Raw genomic sequence first — 25,315 nt, 5'->3', positions numbered from 1 at the left:
CCCATCATGCTTTGCTTCATGTTAGCACAAGTCCCATCAAGCTGCACCTTGTGGTTAAGCAGTGGGAGTTGGGGGCACGTGCTGGGCACGCAGCTGTGTGAAATCACAGCTGCTTCTCACAATGCCGTGGTGGTGCTGGCCTCCTGGGATCTAGCCCTGGCTCCTTCCCCTTTCAGAGCTGAGAACAGAACCCAGGAGTCCTGACTCCTAGATCACTGGCCTGCGCTGTCTCCTCCTCCAATCCCGTGCACCCAGCATGGGGCCGATGCCCACTCCCGCGGTGTTATGCCCAGGGCCGGGCAGAGGCCCAAACCCTGCACATGCAGCCGGGCTGGCTGAAAGCTTTTCCCAAATCTCTTCCCCGCCATTTAAAAAATGCAAAGAGGTCAAAATGAGCCCATGTCACGGGCCCGGCTTGGTTATGATGAAAACCTGGTTGGGATGGTTACTCAGTCGAGCTCCCAGAAGGGCCAAGAGCCCCGTAGCTGAGCCGTCGCTTGGCAGATGAAGACCCAGGTTCAAGGCCCTGCTCGGCCTGATTCACAGCAGCAGCTTGACCTGGGTCTGGAGCATCCCTGAGCCCTGGGCTACTCAGGGTGGAGGAGCGGCTCCGCTGCTTCTTCCTCCAGCGGAGCGGGGGGTGGCTGGGTGGGTCTGATGCTGGTTCAAGGCCTGTCTGTGAATCTTACATCCCAGCCATGAGCCTGCGCTGTTGGGCTGCCTTGGGGTTCCCTCCCAGGACTTGCCTGTCCCATATAGGAGGTTGCCAGCCCCACGTCTGACCCGAGAGGGCTGCCCCCTTGCAATGGGGAACAGCAGACGCCGGGGCCCCTCTGACAGCCAGGTCTCGGCTCCATGCTGGGGACTCCAGGATCGGCTGGTCCCCGGCCTGGGCTGGGTGGACCCTCCTGAGCAGGGATGGAGCAGACAGGTGACGCCAATGGAGTGGCATCGCTTTACGCCAGCTCTGGATCTGGCCCCTTCTGCCCCAGATCCCTCGGTCTGCCCCACCGCCTTGGGCATCCTCCTTTCCCTATGGGAAAACCTGGGGCCAACGTGCCCACTTCCCAGTGATTCCCAACTGGTTGCTGCCTCAGCACTAGGCCAGAAGGTGCCTCTGACCCTAGCCAGGGGGCTCTGGAGCTGAGAAAACCGCTCTCTGTCCTGTCCTGCCAGACTCACGGTGAACTAGCTCTGGATTTACACACCCGAGTCAATGAAATCAGCGGTGCAGACACCCAGCTGGTGTAAACGGGCATAGAGCCATTAAAGTCAATGGAGCTACATCAATTTACCCCACTTGGGAATCTCCTTTTCAGAGAGTGACCTCAGATTTACACCTTGGTGTCCATGAGAGCAGGATTTTGCTTAATCTGAGTTACTCCGGTTTGAATCTGGTTTGAATCTGGTTGACTGGAGTTAAATCTTGCTTTATACCCTGGGATAACTGAGATCAGAGTCCAGCTTCCAGGCAGTGACTCCAGATTTACAGCTTGTAAATGAGAGCAGGATTTTGCTTCATCTGAGTTACTCTGGTTTGAATCCAGTTTGGATGGAATTAACTCTTGCTTTATACCCTGGTGTAACTGGGATCAGAGTCCAGCTTCCGGACAATGACTCCAGATCTACACCTTGATGTAACCAAGAGCAGGATTTTGCCTCATTTGAGTTACTCTGGATGTACGCTCTGATTTTGGTGGCGCTAACTCCTGCTTTCCACGCTGGTCATGGTGGGAACAGAATTGGACTTCCGGGGAGCCACTGTGGGTTTACACCCCAGCGTAACCGAGAGCCAGATCTAGATTCAGCACCGTCATGCCAGCGTTGCTGAGCTCCACTCCCGCTCTCTCTCTCTCGTCGCTAGTCCCACGCCCCGAACCTCGCCTGTCCCTTGCTGACGTTGGCAGTTGGGTGAGTGGCAGCACGGGGGAGAGCAGATGGTGGGCACCGAGCCAGTGCCAGGAGAACAGCCGCGCCTTGAGATGTGAGGAGAGGGGTGGCCAATCCGCTGCAGCGATGCCACCCGGTAAGCATTTGGGCAGTGCGTATGTTGCCTTGAAATGTGTTGCATGAGCGGGTGGGAGTGTGGGCGGGGAGACATGTCAATTTCCATTTCTCCCAAGGAAGGAGCGGCAGATGGGAATGGAAATCGGGGAGTGACAGAGGGGCCCAGCTGGTGTAAACGGGTGAGGGATAAACCCTACGCCGAATCACAACGCCTTGGATCTGGCCCAGCTGACACGGGCAGCCACATGGTGAGGAGGCAGGGACAGGAATGCTCTGCCTCTCGGATACTGGGTGTGAGTGCTGGCATTGCAACATGCATGGGTGTGCCTCTGGGTGCATGCCCGTGTGCTGTGTACAGATGTGTGCAATATACAGGGGTGTGCATATGTGTGCATGCGTGTGTGCAGGATACAATCATGTGCAATGTGCAGGCATGTGCATATGTGTGCATGCTACAGATATGTGCAGTGTACTGTGTTCATGTGTGTGTGCTGTGTATAGACGTGCAATGTACACACGTGCATCTGTGTGCATGTGTATGTGCAGGATACAGACGTGCAATGTGCAGGCATATATGTGTGCTGTGTACAGATGTGTGCATTATGCAGGTGTATGCATGTGTGCATGCTACAGGCATGCTACAGACGTGCAATGCACATACATGTGCATCTGTGTGCATGTGTGTGGGGGGGATATAGACGTGTGCAATGTACAGGTGTATGCATCTGTGTGCCTGCATGTGTGCAGTGTACACACATGTGCGATGTATACACATGCATCTGTGTGCAATTGTGTATGTGTGTGTGCGCGTGTGAAAACTCATTCAGCTGGGACCTCAGGGCCAGGCCCTTAGCTGGGGGAAATCAGCAGAGCCCGGCAGGCTCCGATTTCCAGCCCTCCATCTCTGCAGCTCTCTCCTCTCCACGCTCCGTTGCTCCCCCCCGCCATCCATCCCCCCTTGTGCTGGCCCCCCGCACCCTTCCTGCCTAGCTCTCTCTGCAGCCCCATCCCACTCGCAGCCCAGCCTGTCTGAATCCCAGCCCAGTCTCAGTGGGGTGCCCCTGTGCTGTTGGGGGGGCAGAGTCAGCTATATCCTGAGATGAGGGAGGTTGTCTGGGCACGTCCCCCGGGCAGCTGAAAGGAAAAGGAACAGGAATCGGAGTTAAAACAGTTAAGAGGATGCGCTGGACTCTGACGCCCTCTCGGCTCCGGCTCTGTCTGCGAGGAGAAACCAAAGGGGGTGTTACCAGGGCTCCCCTCCCCCCCAGCCCAGCCCCCCCCCCGAAAAAGACAGTGCGTCAAACAACAGGAAGCAACGCCCCCCACCCCTGAAATGACATGCCCTGGCTCGCGCTACACAAAGCGGCAGGGAGGGGACAGGGGGTGTTTGCTGCAGACCCATAGGGAGAGAGGCACCCCAAAACCGGCTCCCTTAGACAGCAGCGCTGGCTTCAAACCCCACCGCCCCAGCCTGCTGTTCCTTCTCTTTTGACTCACAGTAGGCATGGATGAGCTGGAGCAAAGATCCCACTGTGCACCCCAGAACTGGGATCACTCTCCTGGGATCCCTTTGGGGTTCCTCTGGTTTGGGGGAATCCAGTGGGGGCAGGCACTGAGCAACCTACAGAGGCAGGATTTGGGGGACAGAGCGCCTCCTGTTGCTTTCTATGCTGGGACCTGGCTAGGGTTGGCAACCCTCCAGGATTGTCCTGAAGTCTCCAGAAATTAAAGATTAATCTGTAATTAAAGATTATGTCATGTGATGAAACCTCCAGGAATATGTCCAACCAAAATTGGTAACCCTAGACCTGGTTCCCTTGGAGGCCAAGGAGCTGTCACAAAGCCAGCTCAGCCTGCCAAGGTGGGACTTCCTGTTTTTTCCAGACCTGCTTCCTGTTTTTTCCAACCCTGACTTCCTGTTTCTTCTCTGAACCCCACTTCCTGTTTCCACACAGGAGGACCTGCTCCTCAGGAGGGAATTTCCCAGGCCCAAGAGGAGCAGGGGACTGTCAGCCTGGCCTGTTTCTAACACACCTGCGGCTCTGATTGCTGCTGGGTGTGTGTTGGGAAGGGGAGCTGAGTGAGGGCAGAGGCGTGTGCACAGGTACCGAGCACACACGCATGTGCCCACATCCACACGCACAGCACATAGGGAGCACATGCATACACATGCAGAGCACACACATGTACACACACACAGACACACACACAGAGTCTCTCTTCCCTCCCCAACTCCAGATCTCCCTTCTGCTCCTCCCCCTGCTCTGGCCTAGGGCAGGTGCTCCCCAAACCCAGCCCAACCCAGGGCCCCCCATTGCTAGAAACCTGCCCCAGAAGGATGCTTCCTCCTCATACGTAGCTCCAGGATCCTTCCCACCTAAGTCCTGACTTCTATCCTCCCCCACCGCTCTAACCACTAGACCCCACTCCCCTCCCACCGCATGGGGACACGTGGGTCACCAATCACTTCTCCCCACTTAGCCCCTTCCTGGGACAGGTACAATCCCCCCCCACCCCGGAACAAGCAGGGCAGGCCCCCATCCTAGCCTCGCTCTGCAGCGCCCCCCCCTTGGGATGGGCAGGGTACTGCAGTGTAACCTTAGGTGTGGCTGGGACGCGAGGCGACCTCCACAGGTGACACTGAGCAGCACTGGCTGGAGAGACGGCGGGAACCACAGGGTCTGTCTGTGCCCAGCAGCCTCAGTGGCGAGACTCATGATAACCTCCCCCCCCCCCTCCACACCCCCGCACACCCCAGGGCTTGCCGGCTTCTCTATTACTTCTAGGGGCCCCCACTGACTGTGAGGGGAGCAAGCCCCCTACCGAGCCCCTCACACCCTCTCCTTGCAGCACAGCGCCCCCTAGCACCACACTGGGGCCAGCAGTGACAGCCAGGGGCAGGGACATCTCCTCCATTGGAATCTTGCCCCCAGCCCTGTGGCATGTTCTCCCCCAAAGGATGGAGCCAAAGCGAGGCATCCAAATCCTTTAGCCCCAGTCCCAGTCCTCCCCCCAGCGCCAGGGATTGGGAGCCGGTTCTTGGGAGTCTCCCGCCGCTTTGGGTGGGAGGTTTTTCACAGCAAGGAGGGAAGCGAACAAATCGGACCCGGACATGGTTGTAAAGAGCAACGAGAATGGGACTCACTGTATGGGACACAGTCATACTGGACCTCCAGGTACTTGTAGGTTCCAGGGCAGGGGTCCGGGAAGGCGTCCGATCCAGCCACCACCACGCACTGCGTCCGGTTATTGCACCTGGGGGACAGAGGGGGCCGGGGGGCCGATACATTAAAGACAGTCCTGGAGCGATGCTACATAACGGCGCTGAAATGCAGCCACCTCTGGGGCGTGTCAGAGCAGCGCAGAACCCTGGCTGAAACAGGAGCAGGGCTGGGCAGGAGAGGGATGTCAGGAACCGATGAGGAGATGGCTGGCTTTGGGATGGGGCCAGGAAGCTGGGCTTTGTGCCCTGACTCTTGTGAGAAACATGGGGAGGGTACGGGGGGGGGGGCCTTCAGTGACCTGGAGGGGATCAGGGCCTTGGTTTTATGTCTTGCCCTAAAGGCAGCACATTCAAGCCTCAGACTGGGAGTCTGGACAGCTCAGGGAAGTGGGGGGTTAGAGCCAGGAGGGCTGGAGGTCAGGACACCTGGGTTCTAGTCCCACATCTAGGGAGTGGTGCCTATGGGTTACAGTGAGGAGGGCTGGGGGTCAGGACAGCAGGGCTCTATTCCCATGTCTAGGGAGTGGTGTCTAGGGGTTACAGTGGGGAGGGCTGGGGATCAGGACAGCAGGGCTCTATTCCCATGTCTAGGGAGTGGTGTCTAGGGGTTAGAGTGGGGAGGGCTGGGGATCAGGACAGCAAGGCTCTATTCCCGTGTCTAGGGGTTACAGTGGGGAGGGCTGGGATCAGGACAGCAGGGCTCTATTCCCACGTCTAGGGAGTGGTGCCTAGGGGTTAGAGTGAGGCTGAGGGAACTGGAGGTCAGGACACCTGGGTTCTTTTGCCGGCCCTGACACAGAGTCGACATGCAGAAACCCATTCCTGTTCTGGTGTCTCGGTTTCCACGACTGTGAAATATGGAGATGGCACCGAACAAACCCCATCTGCAAGGCGGGATGTACATCTGCCTGTGTCTGTGGGGTCTCAATCCAGGGCAGACAATCCCCAGGGCTGTCTCACCTTTCATCCCCTCCCACTGAGTATCTCAGCCTGAGCCCAGCGTAAAACCAATTCCTTCTGCTGGGCCCTGCTCAGAACATGGGGCGCAGGGCACCCACGACCAGGCTGAAAGAAGGGGCTGCTTTAGCTAGGGGGCAGAATTGGCCTGTGGAACCCACTGCCACAGAATGAGACAGGGGCCAAAACCACAGCAGGCCAGGTCGGGCCTGGCTGGGTCACCTGAGCATCCCAGGCAGGAGAAAAAAGGGTGAAATCAGGGCTGGAACCCTGGGCACTGAGTGAAGGGGTAGAAGGCCCCACCTAGGCTTGTTATTCCATCACTGCCCTCTAGGGGGCTCCCTGCACCAGCCTCTGAAGCTGCAGGTGTGAGTGGCTGGAGCCGGGAGACCAGGGTAGATGGGCCCATCGGGAGGGTGATTCCTGTGTTCCAAACACAACCCCCCCCCCCACACCTACTCATCCCTGTGTGTGCAGATTCACCCCCCCCACACTTACTACATACAGCTCCACTCCCCGCACACCTGCACCCCCCTCCATGCACGCCCATGTCAGCATGGCCCCATCTACACCCCCCTCCCCCCATGCCCCCCCCACAGACTCAGGGGTTGTGGGTTCTCACCGCCACGCTGCCTGTTACATTCACGTCTCTGTGGCAGGCCGGGTGTGGGTGAGGGAGAGGTTTGGCTCGGGGGTATTTTTCCCAGCAAGCACTGCAGGATAATTGCCCAAACTACATTAGCTCTGTGGAGGGGGTTTCCTGGGGGGCTGAGAGCCCCAGGCTGGGGGCCCCTCATTGTTCGGCTCACTGTTGTCGCCGAGCCGAGGCTGAAAGTCCAAGAGCGGAGTAATAAATATCCGGGAAGAGCTGCTTCCCTGATGGTATTTCACCTTTAACAGCCTCTCCGGCTCAGTCCCACAGCTAGAACTGCAGAGAGAGCGGGAGAGAACAAAGCCAGGGAGAGAGAGAGAAAGAAGAACAGCATGAAAGGAAGCCAGAAGGGAAGAAAGAACAAAAGAAAGAAAGAGAAGCAGGGCGGGAAAGAAGGAACGGATGTAAGAACCAATGAGGCGAGTGTGCAGGCAGGAGGGGGAGGGGAGAGGGGGAGCGGTGGGACAGGTGGGACGGCAAGAGGAGGGGTATAAAGAGAGAAGAGGGGAATTAGGGAACCTTCCTTCAGGCCCATCCTGCCCAGCTCCTCTTGGCCGCGCTGCCTCCTGTGGCAGGGAGTCCCGCAGGGTAACAGGCAACACGTTTTCTTTTGGGGGTTCTAAGCTCACGGCTGCTTGGGACTCCCCTGGGGCTCAGGACCCAGGGAGCAGCCCCCAAAGGGGGAGTGGGGAGGGGCCGGGGGAGTGGCCCAGTAAAGCTAAGTAGGGTTCAAAGACTCCCTCTGTTCTCCCAGTGGGAGGGAGAAGACCCACTCCCTCCTCCCCCTAGTGCCTGTGCCCTGGGGCATGGACCCCTTGGGGGGCTGGGAGGTGATTCCTGGTGCCTGTGCCCCAGGGTGCAGATCCCTTGTGTGTGTGTGGGTGATTTCTGGGAGTTCTCTGTCCTGACATTAACCTGAGGGTACCTCTGGTGTCAAAGATGAAAGAACCCTGGTGTCCTGGCCAGTCTGATGTCCCAGGTCCAAGAGGAGGCCATGGGGGGGGGGCGAGGGGGAGGCCTTGGGGAAGAGGTCAGTGTTCAGGACCGAGCAGAGTCCAACGGCAGCTGGAGCTGAGCCCCCAGAGTCGCTCCCCCAGCTGAGAGTCAAGCATGCTCTTGTCATTGCAGAGAACGGCCGTGAGAGGGCGACATTGCTCCACTCATCCCCCCTCCGCAGCCTCTGCCCCAGCCTGCTGAACCCCTGACCTGTCTATACTGGGGTGGGGGTGGGGGTTTCTGTTCCCCGCCCCTAGGTCATAGTTGAGAACTGGCCAACTCATCTCCCGTCAGAGGTCGCGGGGGGTGGCTAATGGGAGAGGAAAGAACTGGGGAGAGAGTGGAAATGAACGAACATCTGGCCCAGCCCCTTGGAGGATGCATCAAATGCAGGGCAGGGGGGAGGTACAGGAGAAAGGGGGTTCAAAAGTGTGGGACCCAGCCCCCTGAGCTAACCCCCAGGCCCCACTCCCCTCCCAGAGCTGGGGACAGAACCCAGGAGTCCTGCTTCCACACCCTGACCCCCAGGAAGTTCCCGCAGCCCTAGCCAAGGCTGGAGCCAGGGTGGATTTGGGAGCTGCCTGGTGCCAACCAGCCGGGAGCAGGTGGTGGGAGCCCGGAGAGGGCTCCCCTCCCTTCCCTGCCCATCTCTGGCAAACAGCCGTGGCTAATGAGGCGGCAGCTGCCCCGCCCCAGGGGAGACCTGCCTGGGTCCCGGGGACATGAGCCCAGGTTGCTCTAGCAGCCGACGGCCCCGGGGAACGGCCCCGTCCACCCCTTCTCCGATTGCATCAGCCTTGCCAGGGAGAGCAGGTGGCAGGAGCTAATGAGGGAGGGATCGGGGGGATGGGCATGGGGGGGTTGTCGGAGCTCCCTGGCAGCAGGGATGGGGGGGTGGCATTGCCAGGAGGAGGAAGGTGGTGATCTCTCCACCCACCCCACCCTGCAACACTCCTGTTTCTGCTGCAAGGGCTTCTGGGAGTCTGGCTCACAGTCCCAATGGTGGGAATTGAAGCTAGCATCCTGACTCCCAGCCACCCTCGGCTCTTACCACTAGGCACCACCCCCTCCCAGAGCCGGGGCTAGAACCCAGGAGTCCTGACTTTGCTTTATAACTGTGAAAATGTTTGCCTTGGTCTGCCACCCATCCAGCAGGACTAGCCGGATCAGCCGGGCCATCAAGGACCATGGCAGTACAAAGGTTGGCTACTGGCACCTGGGAAATGCTGCTTGGAAGCTGAATGAAGGAAATAAAACAAAGCCACAGGAGAATCTTCCATCTCTTTGGCTGTTTGAACTCTGGGGGGCCAGAGAAAGCAAACTGAAGCCAGAGATCCCCAGGGGCTGCCTCCTGGGTCCGCCCTGAGAGACGCGTCGAATTGACAGATCACGACAACTCTCAGAAGCTAGCTGGTAACTCACGGGTGTGTGTACGTTCACTTGCTTTACTCTGTCACTAACTCGGATTTCTTCTCCCTAGTTAATAAACCTTTAGCTAGTTTGGTCCAGGCCTGGCTATGGGCGCTGTCTTTGGTATAGGATCTAGAGTACCAATGATCTGGGGTCAGTGACTGGCCTCTTAGGGCTGGAAGCAACCCAAGCTTGGTGAGTTTTGGTGTGAGCAGGGCTGGCACTTCAATTAGGCGACCCTAGGTGGTCGCCTAGGGCGCCAGGATTCGGGGGACGGTATTTTGTGCGTTCCCCCTGGGGCACATGGAAGCTTCCAGTTCCGCTCCCATCCCGCTGCCGAAGAAGGACCTTCTGCCGACGTGCCGTGGAAAACAGCGGCAGTCAATTGAGCAGCTCAATGGCTGCCGCTATCGCCTGCGGCATTTCGGCAGATGGTCCTTCTTTGGTGGTGCAATGAGAGTAGAACTGGAAGCTCCCGTGTGTCCCGTGGGGAGTGCACAAAATGCCGACCCCCGAATTCTGCCTAGGGCGCCAGAAACCCTGGCGCCGCTCCTGGGCGTGAGTGACCATTTGTCACTATGTCCTGTGTGTCTGGGCGGCAGGATAGACTGGAGAGGCTACGGGGAGCGTCTGCGTCCAATCCGGGAGTCCACAGTTGTTACTGGCTGGGTGAAATCTCATTATACAACACTCTACCAGCTTGAGGGGTCTGCCTGGTTTGCGACAGTCTCTGCCCTGAGGTTGGCACCTGCAGTTGTGAGCTGCTCCAGACTACTTCCTTCCAGAACCAGGGATAGAACACAGGAGTCCTGACTCCCAGCCACTCCCCCCACTGCTTTAGCCACTAGACATCGCTCCCCCAACCTTTGTGGATGTCCACTGCTGCAGAGATGGATCCTCCCTAAAGCAGACAGCCCCTCTGCCAGCCAGACAGCCATTCTCCACGGGGCTGTGCCAGGCTGGGGGTGGGGTGGAGCCAGGTTGGGGAGAAGCTGTGCCAGACATGGGGGCTGTGCCAGGCTGGTGGGGGACAGCACCAGGCTGGAGGGGGAGGGCGGAGCTGTGCCAGATGCAGGGACATTGACAGACTGGGGGGTGTCCCAGGCTGGGGGCGGGGGACAGTGGTGCAGAGAGAGAGGACACAGCTGAGCGGTGGTTCCAGGACCTGGCCACACAGTACCCAGGAATGAAACCCTCTTTGGAAAAGCCAGAAATGCTGGTAATCGGAGTGTGCCCTCAGACCACATGCTGCATGTGCCCGCCCAATGCCCGCCGGCCTGCCCTTTCTTCTGCTGGACTCCACCCACCCCTAGCCCTCACCTCCAGATCTCACTGCCCCCCATCTCCCCCCTCCCCAGCACAGCCTGCCTTGGAGCAACCCCTCCCCCACAGCCCCTTGGCTACTGAGGTGTACAGCATGGGGCGTAGAGGGGGGAAGGGGTGGAATGCCTGCAACCCTTGCTGGCAAATGCCATATGGACCTGGCATAGGGAGATGATAGATAGATAGAGAGAGAGAGAGAGAGAGAGAGAATGGATGAATGGGGATAGATAGAACATGTGAATGGGAATAGATAGATAGACAGAAGGGGTGAATGGGAATAGATAGATAGATAGATAGATCAGGTCGATGGGGATAGATAGATAGATGGGGTGGATGGAGCTAGCTAGCTAGCTAGAACAGGTGAATGGAGATATCTAAATAGATAGAACGGGTGTATGGAGATAGATAGAATGGGTGGGTGGGGATAGATAGATGAATAGAACTAATGGGTGGATGGGAATAGATAGATAGATAGACAGAAAGAGTGGATGAAAATAGACACAGAGATAGATAGATAGATAGATCGATAGATAGAGGGGGTGGGTGGGGATAGATAGATGAATAGAACTAATGGGTGGATGGGAATAGATAGATAGATAGACAGAAAGAGTGGATGAAAATAGACACAGAAAGAACGAGTGAATGGGGAAAGATAGATAGATGGGGTGGATGGAGCTAGATGGATAGATAGAACGGTGAATGGGGATATCTAAATAGATAGAAGGGGTGGATGGAGATAGATAGAATGCGTGGGTGGGTGGGGATAAATTGAACAGAACGAATGGGTGGATGGTCATAGATAGATAGACAGAACGGGTGTATGGAGATAGATAGATAGAATGGGTAGATGGGGATAGATAGATGAACAGAACTAATGGGTGGATGGAGATAGATAGATAGACAGAGAGATAGTACGGGTCCATGGGGATAGATAGATAGATGGGGTGGGTGGAGCTAGATAGATAGATGGAATGGTGAATGGGAATATCTAAATAGATAGAAGGGGTGGATGGAGATAGATAGAACGGGTGAATGGGGATAGATAAATAGATAGAAGGGGTGGATGGAGATATCTAGATAGATTGATAAAACGGTGAATGGGGATAGATAAATAGATAGAAGGGGTGGATGGAGATATCTAGATAGATTGATAAAACGGTGAATGGGGATAGATAAATAGATAGAAGGGGTGGATGGAGATAGATAGAACAGGTGAATGGGGATAGATAGATAGAAGGGGTGGATGGAGATAGATAGATAGATAGATGGGGTGGATGGAGATAAATAGATAGAAGGGGTGGATGGAGATATCTAGATAGATAGATAGATAAAACGGTGAATGGGGATAGATAAATAGATAGATGGGGTGGATGGAGATAAATAGATAGAAGGGGTGGATGGAGATAGATGGATGGATGGAGCTAGCTAGCTAGATAGGTAGATAGAGGGGGTGTATGGGGATAGATAAATAGAAGGGGTGGATATAGATAGAATGGGCCGATGGGGATAGATAGATGGGGTGGATGGAGTCAGATAGAACGAGTGGGTGGGTGGGGACAGATAGATGAATAGAACAAATGGGTGGATGAGGATAGATAGATAGATAGGTGAGGGTGGTGGATGGGAACAGACAGACAGACAATGGCTGTGGACAGTGAATTTGCCTGCTTAGGTTATGTGCAGCCTCTAGCCCGCGTGTCTCAGTTTCATTCTCTGGGGAACCTTTGCTCTCCCCCACCCTTGTTCCCCAGCTGGAAACCAGCTTGTTTTCACTCTCACTAGATCTCCAGGCTGCGAGGGCAGGGAACTGCTGAGGGGCAGGTGACTCAAACACGCTGGCGTGTGCACTGCCTCCATGGGGATTTCGTGGGGTAGCCAGTGATGTCACAGGGGCTCAGGGACTGGGGTGCACCTGGGGTGCTAACAGGCTGGCGGGGAGGTCAGGAGCTGGCACCTAGTTAAACACAAGTGATTCTTCCTCTAGCTGGAGGCAGGGGGGAAACAAGGTGCAGCCCTGGGCACCCAGGGAGAGACAGGGGTCCCCTTGCCCTGGGGGTGCCGTATGGGGTGTGGGTGAGGCGCGCTCACCTCTGGGACATGATCTTGAAGGCATCAGGGAGGTAGCACTGCACGTTCTCCATCTGGAAGGGGTCGGCATCACAGATCTTGTCGTCCGTGCGCCCGTAGTTGGCGTTCTCCACCATGATGACGTCGCTGCCTGGGCAGCGCAACTCAATGGGGTAGCCCTCGCAGGCCAGTTCCCGCCGCACCAGGCCAAAGGGCAGCCCGGCGCGGCTCAGACCTAGGGGAGAGAGACAGGAGGAGATGGTGAGAGGCATGAGTGAGTCAGCTCCCCATTCTTCCCCCCCATCTACTGCCTCAGTTTCCCCACCCTCTGAAGCTCAGGTGGCATCTGTAATTCACCTCCCCACCTGCCCATGGAGTGAGCAGCCAGATCATGGCACTGGGAACCCGGACTCCTGGGTTCTATTCCCAGCCCTGGGAGGGGAGAGGGGTCTAGTGGTCAGAACAGGGGTGGCAGGGGACCCATGGGGTCAAGTCTAGTTCCCATGGACTGGAGTCCAAATGAAACACCTGCCAGGACTTCACAGGCCGAGGACAGCGCCAGTGTTTGAGTAGCAGTGTGATCTAGTGAGTGGGGCACTGGTGTGGGACTCAGGACACCTGGGTTCCATTCCTGGCTCTACCACTGACCTGCTGGGTGACCTTGGACAAGTCCCTTCCCCTCTCTGTGCCTCAGTTTCCCCCACCCTTTGGTTAGCTAGGCTTTGGGGCAGGGGCTGTCTCCTGGGTATCTGTGCAGCACCCGGAACAACGGGCCCAGTATTGGTTAGGATTTGTAGGCGCTACCGTAATCCATATAATATAAGAGCAAGTTCCTCTGTCTTTCCCAGATAACGGGGTGGGGGGTGTAGCTGCCCATATGAAGAGACAGGATCAGTCCCCTCATGGAGGGAATCTGGTCCCTTGCCCCAGGGCTGCATTCAAAGGCTCATGTGTGGCTGGATGTTTTGCCCAGATCCAGACGTCTCTCACCACGCGCTCAGCTCCCCGCACCGCCCGTGACCCACTTTCCAGGCAGCGGCTGAGCTGACAGTCTCGCCAATGCACTGAGCAAATTCCCTGCAATCCCTCTGAATCCCCCTCCCCATCTCCCATGTGACCAGGACCAGCCGGGAGGAGCAAGGAGAATTAAAACCATCTAGAGGGATTTTAAAGGGGAAACTAGGACTCCTGGTTCTATCCCTAGCTCTGGGAGGGGAGTGGGGTCTAGTGGTTAGAGCAGAGGGATTTGTGGGGAGCTTGGGGGCCTGAGTTCTGTTCCTGGCTTTATATTAACTTGCTGTAGGATCCTGAGGCAGACTGTGGATCTCTCCACTGCCCACCTCCCAAATGGGACAACAGCCTGGTTGCACTAAGGCCAATGGAACAGAACAGGAAGACACAGATGCAATGCCTGATGCATGCACCAGGGAGAGCTGTCTTAAGGGGCGGCTGGCTGGACAGACAGATGCTGCTGTCCCCTGGAGGTAGCACCTGGCGGTGGGTGCTTGGGTGTTGCCTTTCCAGAGCTGCAGGCTGTGGGTTCAAGCCCTGATGGGTGGGGGTCTGGGAGGCTCCCTGAGGGAGGGGGGGCTGTGCCCCCAAAAGGAAGGTGGGGACTGGCTACCAACATGGCTGCTGCCTATGTAATTTCCCCACATACACAGGTGGAGCAGAAGCAGAGAGGGGGGTGAAGGGAGGTCTAAGAGTTGGCATGTGCTCTAACCACTAGACTCCCCTCCCAGAGCTGCAGACAGAACCCACATGTCCTGCTGCTGCACAGGGCTGTGAGCTGAGAAAGGGAAGGGCAGAGGCAGTGCACAGCAGGGGTCCCCCTCCCTTCAGGTTGGTGCAGCTGGGCTGGCAGTTTGTGCCCTGGCAGTGGTACGGGAAGGAGACCAGCCTCCCTCTGCCAGGACTTTGGGGAGTCTTGGCTGCTGTTGGCTCCAGACCCCACCACCAGGAGACGCTAGTTGGCCTGAAATTCCCCACATTGTTCTACCATTCCTGTCACAGGGGATGTTCCAAATTGGGATTTGTCCCTTGCCCAATATGGGCAGACAGGGAGGAGGATGGGGCCCACCCTGGCCAATGGGGCAGGAGGGGGTTGAGACCTGGGACCTCCAGCATTAAAAGTGTGTGAGCTAAAAAAGCAGCTTTGTTAGATGGCAGTTGAAGGAGGTTGTTATCCCCTATGTGGACCTGATGGGGAGGGAGCACAGTGCATTTAGCTAGTGTGTTACCTCCCTGGAACAAGCTCAGCCCCAAACGCCTGGTGTCTGCGATCCCTGCCAGATGTCTCCACAACTGCCCCCATCCCAGTTCTGAAGCCTGAGGCAGAGACCTGGGGCCTGATTCCCAGTGCTTCTGTCCCAGGGGCAGAGAACAACCACAGTGCAGGGTGCCCTGATCCACCCCCTATGCCAGGCAGGGCCGCCTGGGGGGGCAAGTGGGGCAATTTGCCCCAGGCCCTGCAGGGGCCCCTATGAGAATATAGTATTGCAACTTTTTTTATGGAAGGGGCCTCCGAAATTGCTTTGTCCCAGGCCCCCTGAATCCTCTGGGCAGCCCTGATGCAAGGGGCTGGGAGCAAGGCACATGCAGGGCTCTTACACCATTTCCACACCTGGGGGTGGGATTCTCAGGGGGCCATGTTCAGCCCCTGTACGGCACTTATGGAGAATGGATCTGGGCGTCAGGCCCTGCAGCATCCTGAGGAGCCGGGCAGGGGCAGGGCAGCGCAGACCATGGGCCATAGTGTGAGCCCCCCTGGTCTCCCCACGTCAGCGGCTTTGAACCGCACAAAGGTGCCTGGCTGCTGAGAGCGAGGCCGGGGCTTAAAACGCCAGGAGCCAAGGACTGATGCAGGAGCCGCAGGACACAGAGCCAGGCAGGTGATTAAAGGGATGGCAGGTGCATTATGCGAGATTTGCGCACGCTCTCCCGACCTTGGCAGCTGAGAATGGAGCTGTCTCTGGCATGGCCCCTATGGCGAGCGTGGGGCCTGATGAGAGGAAAGGGGGGGAAACAGGCTGAGTGAATGGGAGGGGTGGGGCTGGGGCATGTGAGTATCTTTATGTGTGTGTGATGTAGGGGTGGGGGAGCGTGTGTCTGTGTGTGCAAAGGTGTGTGTTTGTACAAGTGTGTGTGTGTGCGCATGCATGTTTGTGTGTGCAAAGATGTGTGTGTGTCTGCAATTGTCCATTTGTGTGTGCAAGTGAGCGTGTTTTGTGTGCCCATTTGGGCATAACACGCCTGTGCATGCATGTGTGTGTCTGTGAGTCCCTGTGTGTGTGTCCATTTGCCTGGATATGAGTGTGTGTGTACTTATGTGTATGTGCTTGGGCATGGGTGTGCTTTGGGCTGTGTGTCCATGGGCTTGTAGGGGTTAGGGAGCATGCATTTGTGTCTGCACAACACTGCCCTCAGGTGGGCACAATATGAACTGCTCAGCTGTGTGTCCTATGCCCTACACTGCCCCCAGCCAGGGGGATTCTCCAATGATTCTGGTTGAAATGGGAATAACAACAATATCTGTGGTGCACTTTGCCCCTGGGATACAGGAACACACCATGGTGTGTGGCGTATAGGACCACATCCCCTGTAGATGTGATACTGACCACTTAGCTCAGTCCCCAGAGCGCTGCCCCCTAGTGGTGGATCAGTCCAATCAGCCTTATGTTCTGCCTTTGCTCTCCTGTGGGGCTGGGAGTAAGCCAAGCCTTGGGGCCCAGCCCCCCTCACTCACAGTAGAGTTCTTGTTTTAAATCTCCTCCTCACCCCACCCCACTATCTCTTCCCTGATCTAACTTTAGAAACGGAAGCAGATAGCGCTGAGATGATCAGATTAAACAGGAATTTCCCCCATCCCCTGGCGTGGGGACCATGACGATGCTACCCATGGGGTGGGGTGGGGGGATGGGGCAACCGTAAGTCTGTGCAGCCCCCTCCATCTCTTCCATCTCTGCTGTGCCCTCTTAACAAGCACCCCACCCCCAGCTCCCATAACATGGTTTCCCCCAGTGACAGCAAGCGATAGGCCCTACCCCAATCTAAACAGATCTGGAAACTGAGGCACAGAGAGGGGAAATGATTTGTCCAGTGTCACACAGCAAGACAGTGGCAGAGCCAGGGATACAACCCAGGAGTCCTGACTCCTAGCCTCCACTCCCCAACCACTAGACATAACTCCCCTCCCAGAGCCAGGGATGGAACCCCACCCTCTATCCACTACACACCACCAGAACCTGAGCCACTATCTAGGAGAAAGGGACATTTCTCTCTGGTGACCTGTCCTATGTCTATCCCTTGCCCCCACCCACATTGGGGCCCCAGGGCTCCCCATTTCGCTTTTCTGAGCACAGAGTCATCCCCCACTACCCTGAAAAAAAATGAATAGGGGGAGGGATAGCTCAGTGGTTTGAGCACTGGCCTGCTAAACCCAGGGTTGTGAGTTCAATCCTTGAGAGGGCCATTTAGGGATTTGGGGTTTGGTCCTGCTTTGAGCAGGGGGTTGGATTAGATGATCTTCTGAGGTCCCTTCCAACCCTAATAATCTATGATTTCCACCTCCTTCCTCCCTGACATTTCCCTAGGCAGCTGGTAGTGAGTGTGACTGAGGCTGGGCTGCCTACACAGAGCTGCGCTACTGACTCACCCAACCACCAGACCTGGTGGCTCTCATTAATGTCACCCAAGAACCTTGGAGCCTCAGGGATAGAGCTGGATTGAAGCTTCTCTGGGGTGTAAATCCAGAGGAACTCCACTAAGCCCAGCTCCTGCTCTCCCCTGAGCCATCTGTAACTGGCATTGGGCTGCAGCCTGTCATCGCTCGCCCCTCTCCCATATTCCCCCCTGCATTCAGCTCCCTCTGCTCAATGCCCCAATCAAAGCTGGAGAGGGACCAGATTAACCGTTGGGTCCCATGTGCCTCTCCTGGCCTGGCGCCCTGCCCCCATTCTGATGCCCTGTCCAGAGCTCCTGCTCCGGCAGGCCTGGGCGAGCACCTCATGGGGTGTCAGCCAGAAAGGGGGGATGGAGGAGTAGAGGAAAGGAACAACGCAGGGGATGGCAGCATTTGAGAATCTCGATGCCCCCTCTGGCTCCCCGCCAGCTCTCCCCCCTTGCTCAGCTGCACCCTGAAGGGTTAACAGCTTGACAACAGGACCCACCCGCACAGGGAACCCAGAATACCCTTGAGCAGAGCATGGGCAACCCAGGCACAAGAGCTTAATGTTGATAACTGACCCTTGTCTGAACAGCAAGGAGTCAGAGATACCAGCCAGGGACTCGTGGTAACAGCTTGGAGGGTATTGAGGGTGTTGAATGAGATCAGGGCCCCTTTGTGCCATGTTCTGCACTGACCCGGACTGAGATCAGTGGGGACCGACCGGGAACTATGGCCAATGGGAGCTGTCGGGGCAGTGCCTGCAGGCAGAGGCAGCACGCAGAGCAGCCTGGCCATGCCTCCGCCTCGGTGCCAAGGGACATGCCACCACTTCCAGGGAGCCCCCGGAGGTAAGTCCGGAGCCTGTACCCCTCATCCCCTCCCAACCCCCAGCCCGGAGCCCCCTGATGTCCCCCGAACCCTTCATTTCTGGCTCTACCCCGGAGCCCACACCCGCTCCCACACCCCAACCCCCTGCCCCAGCCTGTGAAAATGAGTGAGTGAGTGAGTGAGTGAGGGTGGGGGAGGGTGAGGAACAAAGGGAGGAGGGAGTGGAGTGAGCGGGGAGGTGAGGCCTCAGAGAAGGGGCAGGGCAAAGGTATTCAGTTTTCTGCAATTCGAAAGTTGTCAACCCTAGGTGCTGCCCAGACGCTGACCGACCGAGATCAGGGCCCCTATGGTGTCCGTCGTGGATCACGAAAGAATCTTTTTCACTGCATCTGCCTCTTCCTGACAGAGGTGCTGTGGTGGGGGGAGCCCAGGGCTGGGCTAGCAGGGGGCTGCGGATCAGGATTGAGGGGCACCAGCAGAGCTTGGGAGAGGGGGAGCCCAGGGCTGGGCTAGCAAGGGGCTGTGGATCAGGATGGAGGAGCACCAGCAGAGCTGGGGAGAGGGGAAGCCCAGGGCTGGGCTAGCAGGGGGATACGGGTCGGGATTGAGGGGCACCAGCAGAGCTTGGGAGAGGGGGAGCCCAGGGCTGGGCTAGCAGGGGGTTGCGGGTCAGGATTGAGGGGCACCAGCAGAGCTGGGGAGAGGGGAAGCCCAGGGCTGGGCTAGCAGGGGGATGCGGGTCGGGATTGAGGGGATCTGCACAGCTGGGGGGTCCCCCTGGCAATATTCTTCCCGCTGGCCCTGTCAGACCCTAAAGCTGGATGGTAGAAACCGAGAAGCCAACCCCCATGGGACCACAGCCCCACCCCCAAAAGAGCCAGGCGTGTCCCTCCGCTCCCCCTAGCAGCCCTGCAGCGCCCCCTCTCCCTATCGCTGCGAGCACTGGGGGACACGTCTCCCCTCTTGGGGGCACTGCAGGGTGGGGGCCCAGGCTGTTCTGCATCCCCTAGTGGTGACACTGGGCAATGCAGGCTGCAGATCCAGGGGGAACCCAGGGTCTATCTGCGTCCCAGGTGCAACTGGAGATTGGGCTCCCCCTGGAGATCCCAGACCCCCTGTTCCCCCCACCCGCTGTGGAGCCCCCTTCCTACCTTGTGTGGCTGAGGTGACGAGGATGGCGGTGATGCAAAGGCTCCAGAGGGCATGGGCGAGGCGGGCCATGGTGCCGGCCGGGCGATTGGCACGCTCAATCCCTGGCACGGCTCTCAGCGGCCCGAGCCCAGGGCCTCTCCTGGCATCACACAGGAGGGACGATCCGGCAGACAGCAAGCCTGGGGGAGGGAGGGGGGAGAAGCCATGAAACAAACTGGGGGGGCTGCAGGGTTCACCCCATTCTATGCGCGGCAAGAGCCCCCTCCTTTATCTCCCAGCCCAGTAGCACCACCATTGGAGAGGGGAATTCCCCTCTGGCTCTGCCACTGTCTTGCTGTGTGACACTGGACAAATCAATTCCCCCCTCTGACCCCTCTGACCCAGGGCCAATACGGTTCCCGACCCCCAGGACCTTCTATTCTCCAGGGCAGGGATTGACAACACCCAGCCCCACTGGCTTCCCTCATCCACCGCCAGCTAGGACCAACCCTGGCACGGGAAGGATTAATAATGGGCTGACACAGCTCTGTGAGATCCGTGGGAGAGTGGGGTGTAGGGATAACAGGGCAGGGGGCCTGGGAGCCAGGACTCCTGGGTTCTCTGCCCAGCTCTGGGAGGGGAGTGGGGTGTAGTGGTACTAGAGGGGGCTGGGAGCCAGGACTCCTGGGTTCCCTCCCCAGCTCTGGGGTTCCTGTGCCTTAGTGGTGAATGCTGCTCCCCAGGGATGCCGTCTGGGGGCCCAGCCATGCGGGTAATGTCAGCTCCCCCAGGGCAGTGCTGACACCTGCGCACCAGGCTCCAGTGCCCCGGCTGGCAAAGCCCCTGCAGGTTCCTGTCTGACGGCTTGGCCGAGGCCTCTGCGCTCATCAGTGTCACAGCTCCAGCACAGAGCAGCAGCTTGGTGGCCTCAGGGGACCCTGGCAATTCAAGGGGGGCCCTGGGGGAGAACAGCTGAGCCATGAAGGTGGAACCACCTTGGGCAAAGAGCAGAGAGTTGGATCATAGAGCTGGCTGCAGACAGGACTCCTGGGTCCCCTGTCCCCCCGCCGAGCTCGGGGAGGGGAGGCTAGAGTGGAGAGCAGGGGGGGCTGGGAGTCAGAACTCCTGGGTTCCATCCCTGGCTAGGGGAGGGGAAGATGAGTAAGGACTAAGGACACCTGGGTTCTACTCCCAGCTCGGCTGAGTGAACTTGAGTCCAGTCCCCTTTGTGCCTCAGTTTCCCCATCCCTGATATGGGAAAAACAGCCCTTCCCAACTCCAGTGGAGGTGGGGATTGGGTGCTCAGAGCTTCTATAGTCACGTAAAACTAGAGCTGTCTCCCGAGCTGTGTCCCCCCACCACTTCACCTCTTGCTGGAGACCTCGTAGCACTGAATGGGGCTGGGTGGCCCAGAGCCCTGCACTGGGGTGCGGGGGGGACACTTGGGGAGGAGAGGGAGTGGATGGGAGGAAGGTCAGAGACAGGCAGCTCTTGGGGGCATGGAGGTAGGGGGGGCTGAGGACACGGTGGCCCCAGAAGCCCCCCCAGAGCAGGGGGTTCTAGTCATTCACCCAGGGATGAGCCAAGCCTGGGATGCCAACATGTGGCACGGGGCACAGGCAGGCAGAGGGGTGGCTAAACCCCTCATAAATTTCCCAGCCCCTCAGCAGAGAACAAAGGAGGCTGGCTGGGGCTGGGGGGAAGCCCTGCTGCAGCCCCCACCCCATCACAGCCTGGGAAGAACAGCAGGTGCTGGGAAGGAGGGGTCCCCCCGGCTAGATCTTGCTGCCAGCACGTCCCAGCCACTTATCTCCCATCCCCTGGGCACAGGGAGATGGCATATGAACCCCTTCCTCCCCCTCCCAGCACCCATCAGCACTGCTCTGGGGTCAGCACAGACTGCGAGGGGAGAGCTCCCCCCACTGAGCCCCCCCCTGCTCCCTGCAGCACAGCACCCCCTGCTGAGCCCCCCGCTCCCTGCAACACAGCACCCCCTGCTGAGCCCCCTGCCCTGCGCCCTGCAGCACAGCACCCCCTGCTGAGCCCCCGCTCCCTGCAGCACAGCACCCCCTTCTGAGCCCCCTGCCCTGCGCCCTGCAGCACAGAGCTCCCTGCTGAGCCCCCCCCCGCTCCCTGCAGCACAGCACCCCCTGCTGAGCTCCCCGCTTCCTGCAGCACAGCACCCCCTAGTGCCGCACTGGAGCATTGGGGTCAGCATTGACTGTGAGGGGAGAGTGCCCCCTGCTGAGCCCTTGGCCTCACCCCTTAGTGACAGACTGCAGCTCTCCCCACCATCTGCGGTCCCAGCTCATCCCTGCTTAGCCAAAGGTGGGATCTAGTGGTGACAGCTGGAGGGCTGGGAGTCCGGACTCCTGGGTTCTTTTCCCGGCTCTGGGAGAGGGGTGGGGTGTAGCAGTGAGAACAGGCCAGGCTGAGTGATGCTGGGTTTGTCGATGGATCCTGGACACTGGGATGCCCCCATGGACTGGGGCCCTGGCCAGCAGGACCCTGGCTGTGCAGGAGCGGCGTCAGGGTTTTTGGCGCCCTAGGCGGGGGTCCTTCCGCACTCCCGGCAGTTCTGCGGCGGCGGGGGTGTCCTTCCGCGCTCCCGGTCTTTGGAGCACTTTGGCGGCGGGTCCCGGAGCGAGTGAAGGACCAGCTGCAGAATTGCTGCCGCAGACCCAGAGCACGGAAGGACCCCCCTGCCGTTGAATTGCCGCCGAGGGTGGCAAAATGCTGCCCTCCCAAATCCTGGAGCCCTGGTCGCCTAAACGTAAGTGCTGGGCCTGTGGCTGTGCCACCTGCACATCTCTCCCTCCCGCCGGCTGGGCCCGGGGCGCAAGCAGCACATGTGAACAGAGCTTTCCAAGGCTCTCCTAATTATGGCTTCCTGGTCTCTCTGGGAGGTGGCTTGGTCTCCTGGGCGAAAACACCGCGGTTTAAGAAACTGCCTAATTGCATCTCAAACTGCCAAATTATGGCAGATCAGTTGGGAGGGGAGGGGTCTGGTGTGTGGCTCGCCCACATGCCTGGGCTCTAGCCCCAGCTCAGGGAGAGGAATAGGGGTTATTGGTTAGAGCAGGCAGCTGGGAGCCAGGACTCCTGGGTTCTATCCCTGGCTCTCGGAGGAGAGCGGGGTCTAGTGGTCACAGCAGGGGCGGGGTTGGGCATCTGTCTCCTGGGTTCCCTTGCCACATCCTGGTGTGACTCACGAGCAAGTGCTTTGCCCCCTTCTGTGCCTCGGTTTCCCCATGTGTGGAATGGAATTAATGAGGATGGGCCCAACGCTTAGACAACCTGGAAGGTTTTGGTGATGCGAACACTTTGGGACCCTTGCTAGATCCAAGTCGGGTCCTGATCGTTATCAGGAAGAACCAGAACTGGACCCTCCCACTACTGCAGGAGTCGCTGTGGGGCAAAATGATCACCATGGTGACCTAGCTAGGGCCAGGCAAATTGCTCAGCTGCGGGTCCTGCATCAGAGCCTTTTCTCAGCGAGTCAGAGCAGGAACTGAGGGGTCTGGGCCAAATTCCAGCGTTAATTCTACAATCTTGGTCACCTCATTTCCCTCCTGTAGCTTGTTCACGTGGTATAGCCTCTTGCTCTTGTTCTAAAGTGTCTGACAGTGATGGTGGGTGGCAGTGAAACAGCTGCCACGCCTCACCCCAGAAGTGGCTGCATCTCAGGGTTGGGTGAAGGATCCCTGTGCTAATACTGTGTGACTGCTAACCAGCTGCTGAGCCCTGAAACCTCAGTGCTGGCTGAATGATCCCCATGTGGTGTCTCTGTGTGCTGCCAAGCAGCTGCCATGCTCCATACCAGAGGTGGCTGCCTTTCGATGCTGGGCAGGCGAGTCGCGTACAGTGTGGCTGCACGGCTCTTAAAGAGCAGCCGCGCCCCACCCCAGAGCTGGCTGCAATGCTCAATTTATAAAGTGCCCCAGCTCCATTACGGTGCAATACACTGGCTGAAACCCCCACACCCTGCTTGTGCCATATCCCTGTTTAGCGTCTTCTCGCAAAGGTGCCTCCCAAGCTCCCTGGAAAGCCACAGCAAAGGGCAGCAAGATGAACAAGCATCTGGAAATCTCCTGCTCTAGCGCCAACAGATTTATCGGCCTTTGGAGCCCTGGATTCCTGACCCAGCAACAGCGGGTTCCCTGGAAACTCCCCACAGCCCATCCGCTGGGCAGCGCCCAAGCAACAGGGCTGCCAAGTCTGCACACACAGGAGGCTCCTTTCTACTGCAGAAGTCACACAATTATTATCCGCATTAAGGTTGTGACCAGGATGTGAGGGGCCCCTGGGTGCTGCACAGACCCCGAGTGAGATCAGGGCCCCCTTGTGCCAGGTCCTGCACAGACCCTGACCGAGATCAGGCCCCCTTTGTGCCAGGTGCTGCACAGACCCCGACCGAGATCAGGGCCCACTTGCGCCAGGTGTTACACAGACCCCGACCGAGACCAGGGCCCCCTTGTGCTGGGCGCTGCACAGACCTCGACCAAGATCAGGGCCCCCTTGTGCCAGGCCCTGCACAGACCCTGACCGAGATCAGGGCCCCCTTGTGCTGGGCGCTGCACAGACCTCGACCGAGATCAGGGCCCCCTTGTGCCGGGCCCTGCACAGACCCTGACCGAGATCAGGCCTCCTTGTGCCAGGTGCTGCACAGACCCTGACCGAGACCAGGACCCCCTTGTGCCAGGTGCTACACAGACCCCGACCGAGATCAGGGCCCCCTTGTGCCAGGCTTTGCACAGACCCCAACTGAGATCAGGGCCCCCTTGTCCCAGACCCTGCACAGACCCCGACCGAAATCAGGGCCCCCTTGTGCCAGGCTTTGCACAGACCCCGACCGAGATCAGGGCCCCTCTTGCGCCAGGTGCTGCACAGACACAGTGAGAGGTTGCCCCTACCCCACAAAGCTCACAATTGAAACAAAGGGAAGGATCGGTCCCCCTTATTTTACAGAAGGGGAAATTGAGGCACCAGGCGACGCAGTGACTCACACCAGGCTGCATGGGGAGTCAGTGGCAGAGCAGGAATTGAGCTCAGCTCTCCTGAGTCCCAGCATCTGACCCACAATCCCATCCTGCATCAGTGGGTCATGACTTGTTAGCCCTGCAGAGACGGGCTGGGCCTTTTGCAGCACCTCTGTGTGCCCATCCAGCTGCTCCAGCAACAGGGCTGGGGCTATTTTAGGACACACTGTATCCCAGTGCTCAGTGGGCAGGATGGTCCCCACCCCTTCTCCAAGGACACTTCCGGCCTGGATCCTGCCTCTGCGCTCCGGGGCACGGAAGCTGCCGTCAAATGAGAGGGAATTTGGAGCAGAGCAGCGAAAATGATTAAGGGTCTCGGAGGATTAAATTACAAGGGGAGATTAAAAGAACTAAATACGACTAGCTTGGCTAGACGGCGGCTAAGGAGCGCTCAGATAATTGTCTGGGAATAGCTGAAGGATGTAAATATCGAACGGGGGGTGGGAGGGGAATTATCTGAGAGGAGACGTTAAACTCAAGTGCAGCGTGGTCATGTGGTAAAGCACTGGGGCAGGATGCAGGAAATCTGGGCTCAAATCCCACTGCTCACACCAGCAAGCCGGGTGAATCAGTTCACTGCTTTGTACCCCCATTTCTCCTGCAATCTGCAAATCCTCCCTTGGTCTGTTCGAAGGATGCTGCTGGGCTTAGAGAGGAGGGCAGCTATGGTACTAAGATGGGCTATGGGGAAACCAGCTCCCCGCCGCTGTAAATATTCTGTGTGACCCCTGCGGGAGTCTCTCTGTGCCTCCATTTCCCCATAGGTAACACAGAGAGAACAGTCCCTGCCCTACTGCACAGGGGGGCTCAGGTACTATGGGAAGGGAGCTCTTAGGGGCTGGTATTGCCCCAGTACCACGGTGGTGGAGGGTTTCAAGGCCCAGCTCCTGGAGTCAGAAGAATCCTTGCTCCTGGGGGCAGCAGGGAAAAGCTGGCTTCAGAGGAGAAAAAAAGAATCCTGAATTCATTGTTATATATTAAAACAAATCTCATGCTTTTAAGTCCATCTCGCAGTG

General features: G+C 58.1%; 1 protein-coding gene across 1 annotated transcript in view; it reads right to left on the bottom strand.

The window, feature by feature from the left end:
* Nucleotides 1-25,315, bottom strand: part of ADGRL1 (adhesion G protein-coupled receptor L1) — a 93,643-nt gene that overhangs the window by 34,952 nt on the left and 33,376 nt on the right. Inside the window, exons 3-5 of the mRNA XM_075061137.1 lie at nucleotides 19,281-19,460; nucleotides 12,657-12,870; nucleotides 5,153-5,262 (exon numbers count right to left, since the gene is read on the bottom strand). Of these exons, the coding sequence (XP_074917238.1) occupies nucleotides 5,153-5,262; nucleotides 12,657-12,870; nucleotides 19,281-19,350 (394 nt within the window). The 5' untranslated portion in view covers nucleotides 19,351-19,460. The remainder of the gene's footprint in view (nucleotides 1-5,152; nucleotides 5,263-12,656; nucleotides 12,871-19,280; nucleotides 19,461-25,315) is intronic.

Source organism: Chelonoidis abingdonii, chromosome 26 (assembly GCF_003597395.2).
Source record: "Chelonoidis abingdonii isolate Lonesome George chromosome 26, CheloAbing_2.0, whole genome shotgun sequence".
Taxonomy (NCBI): domain Eukaryota; kingdom Metazoa; phylum Chordata; order Testudines; family Testudinidae; genus Chelonoidis; species Chelonoidis abingdonii.
Note: the sequence above shows the minus strand (reverse complement) of the source record. Positions and strands in the feature narration are given on the sequence as shown.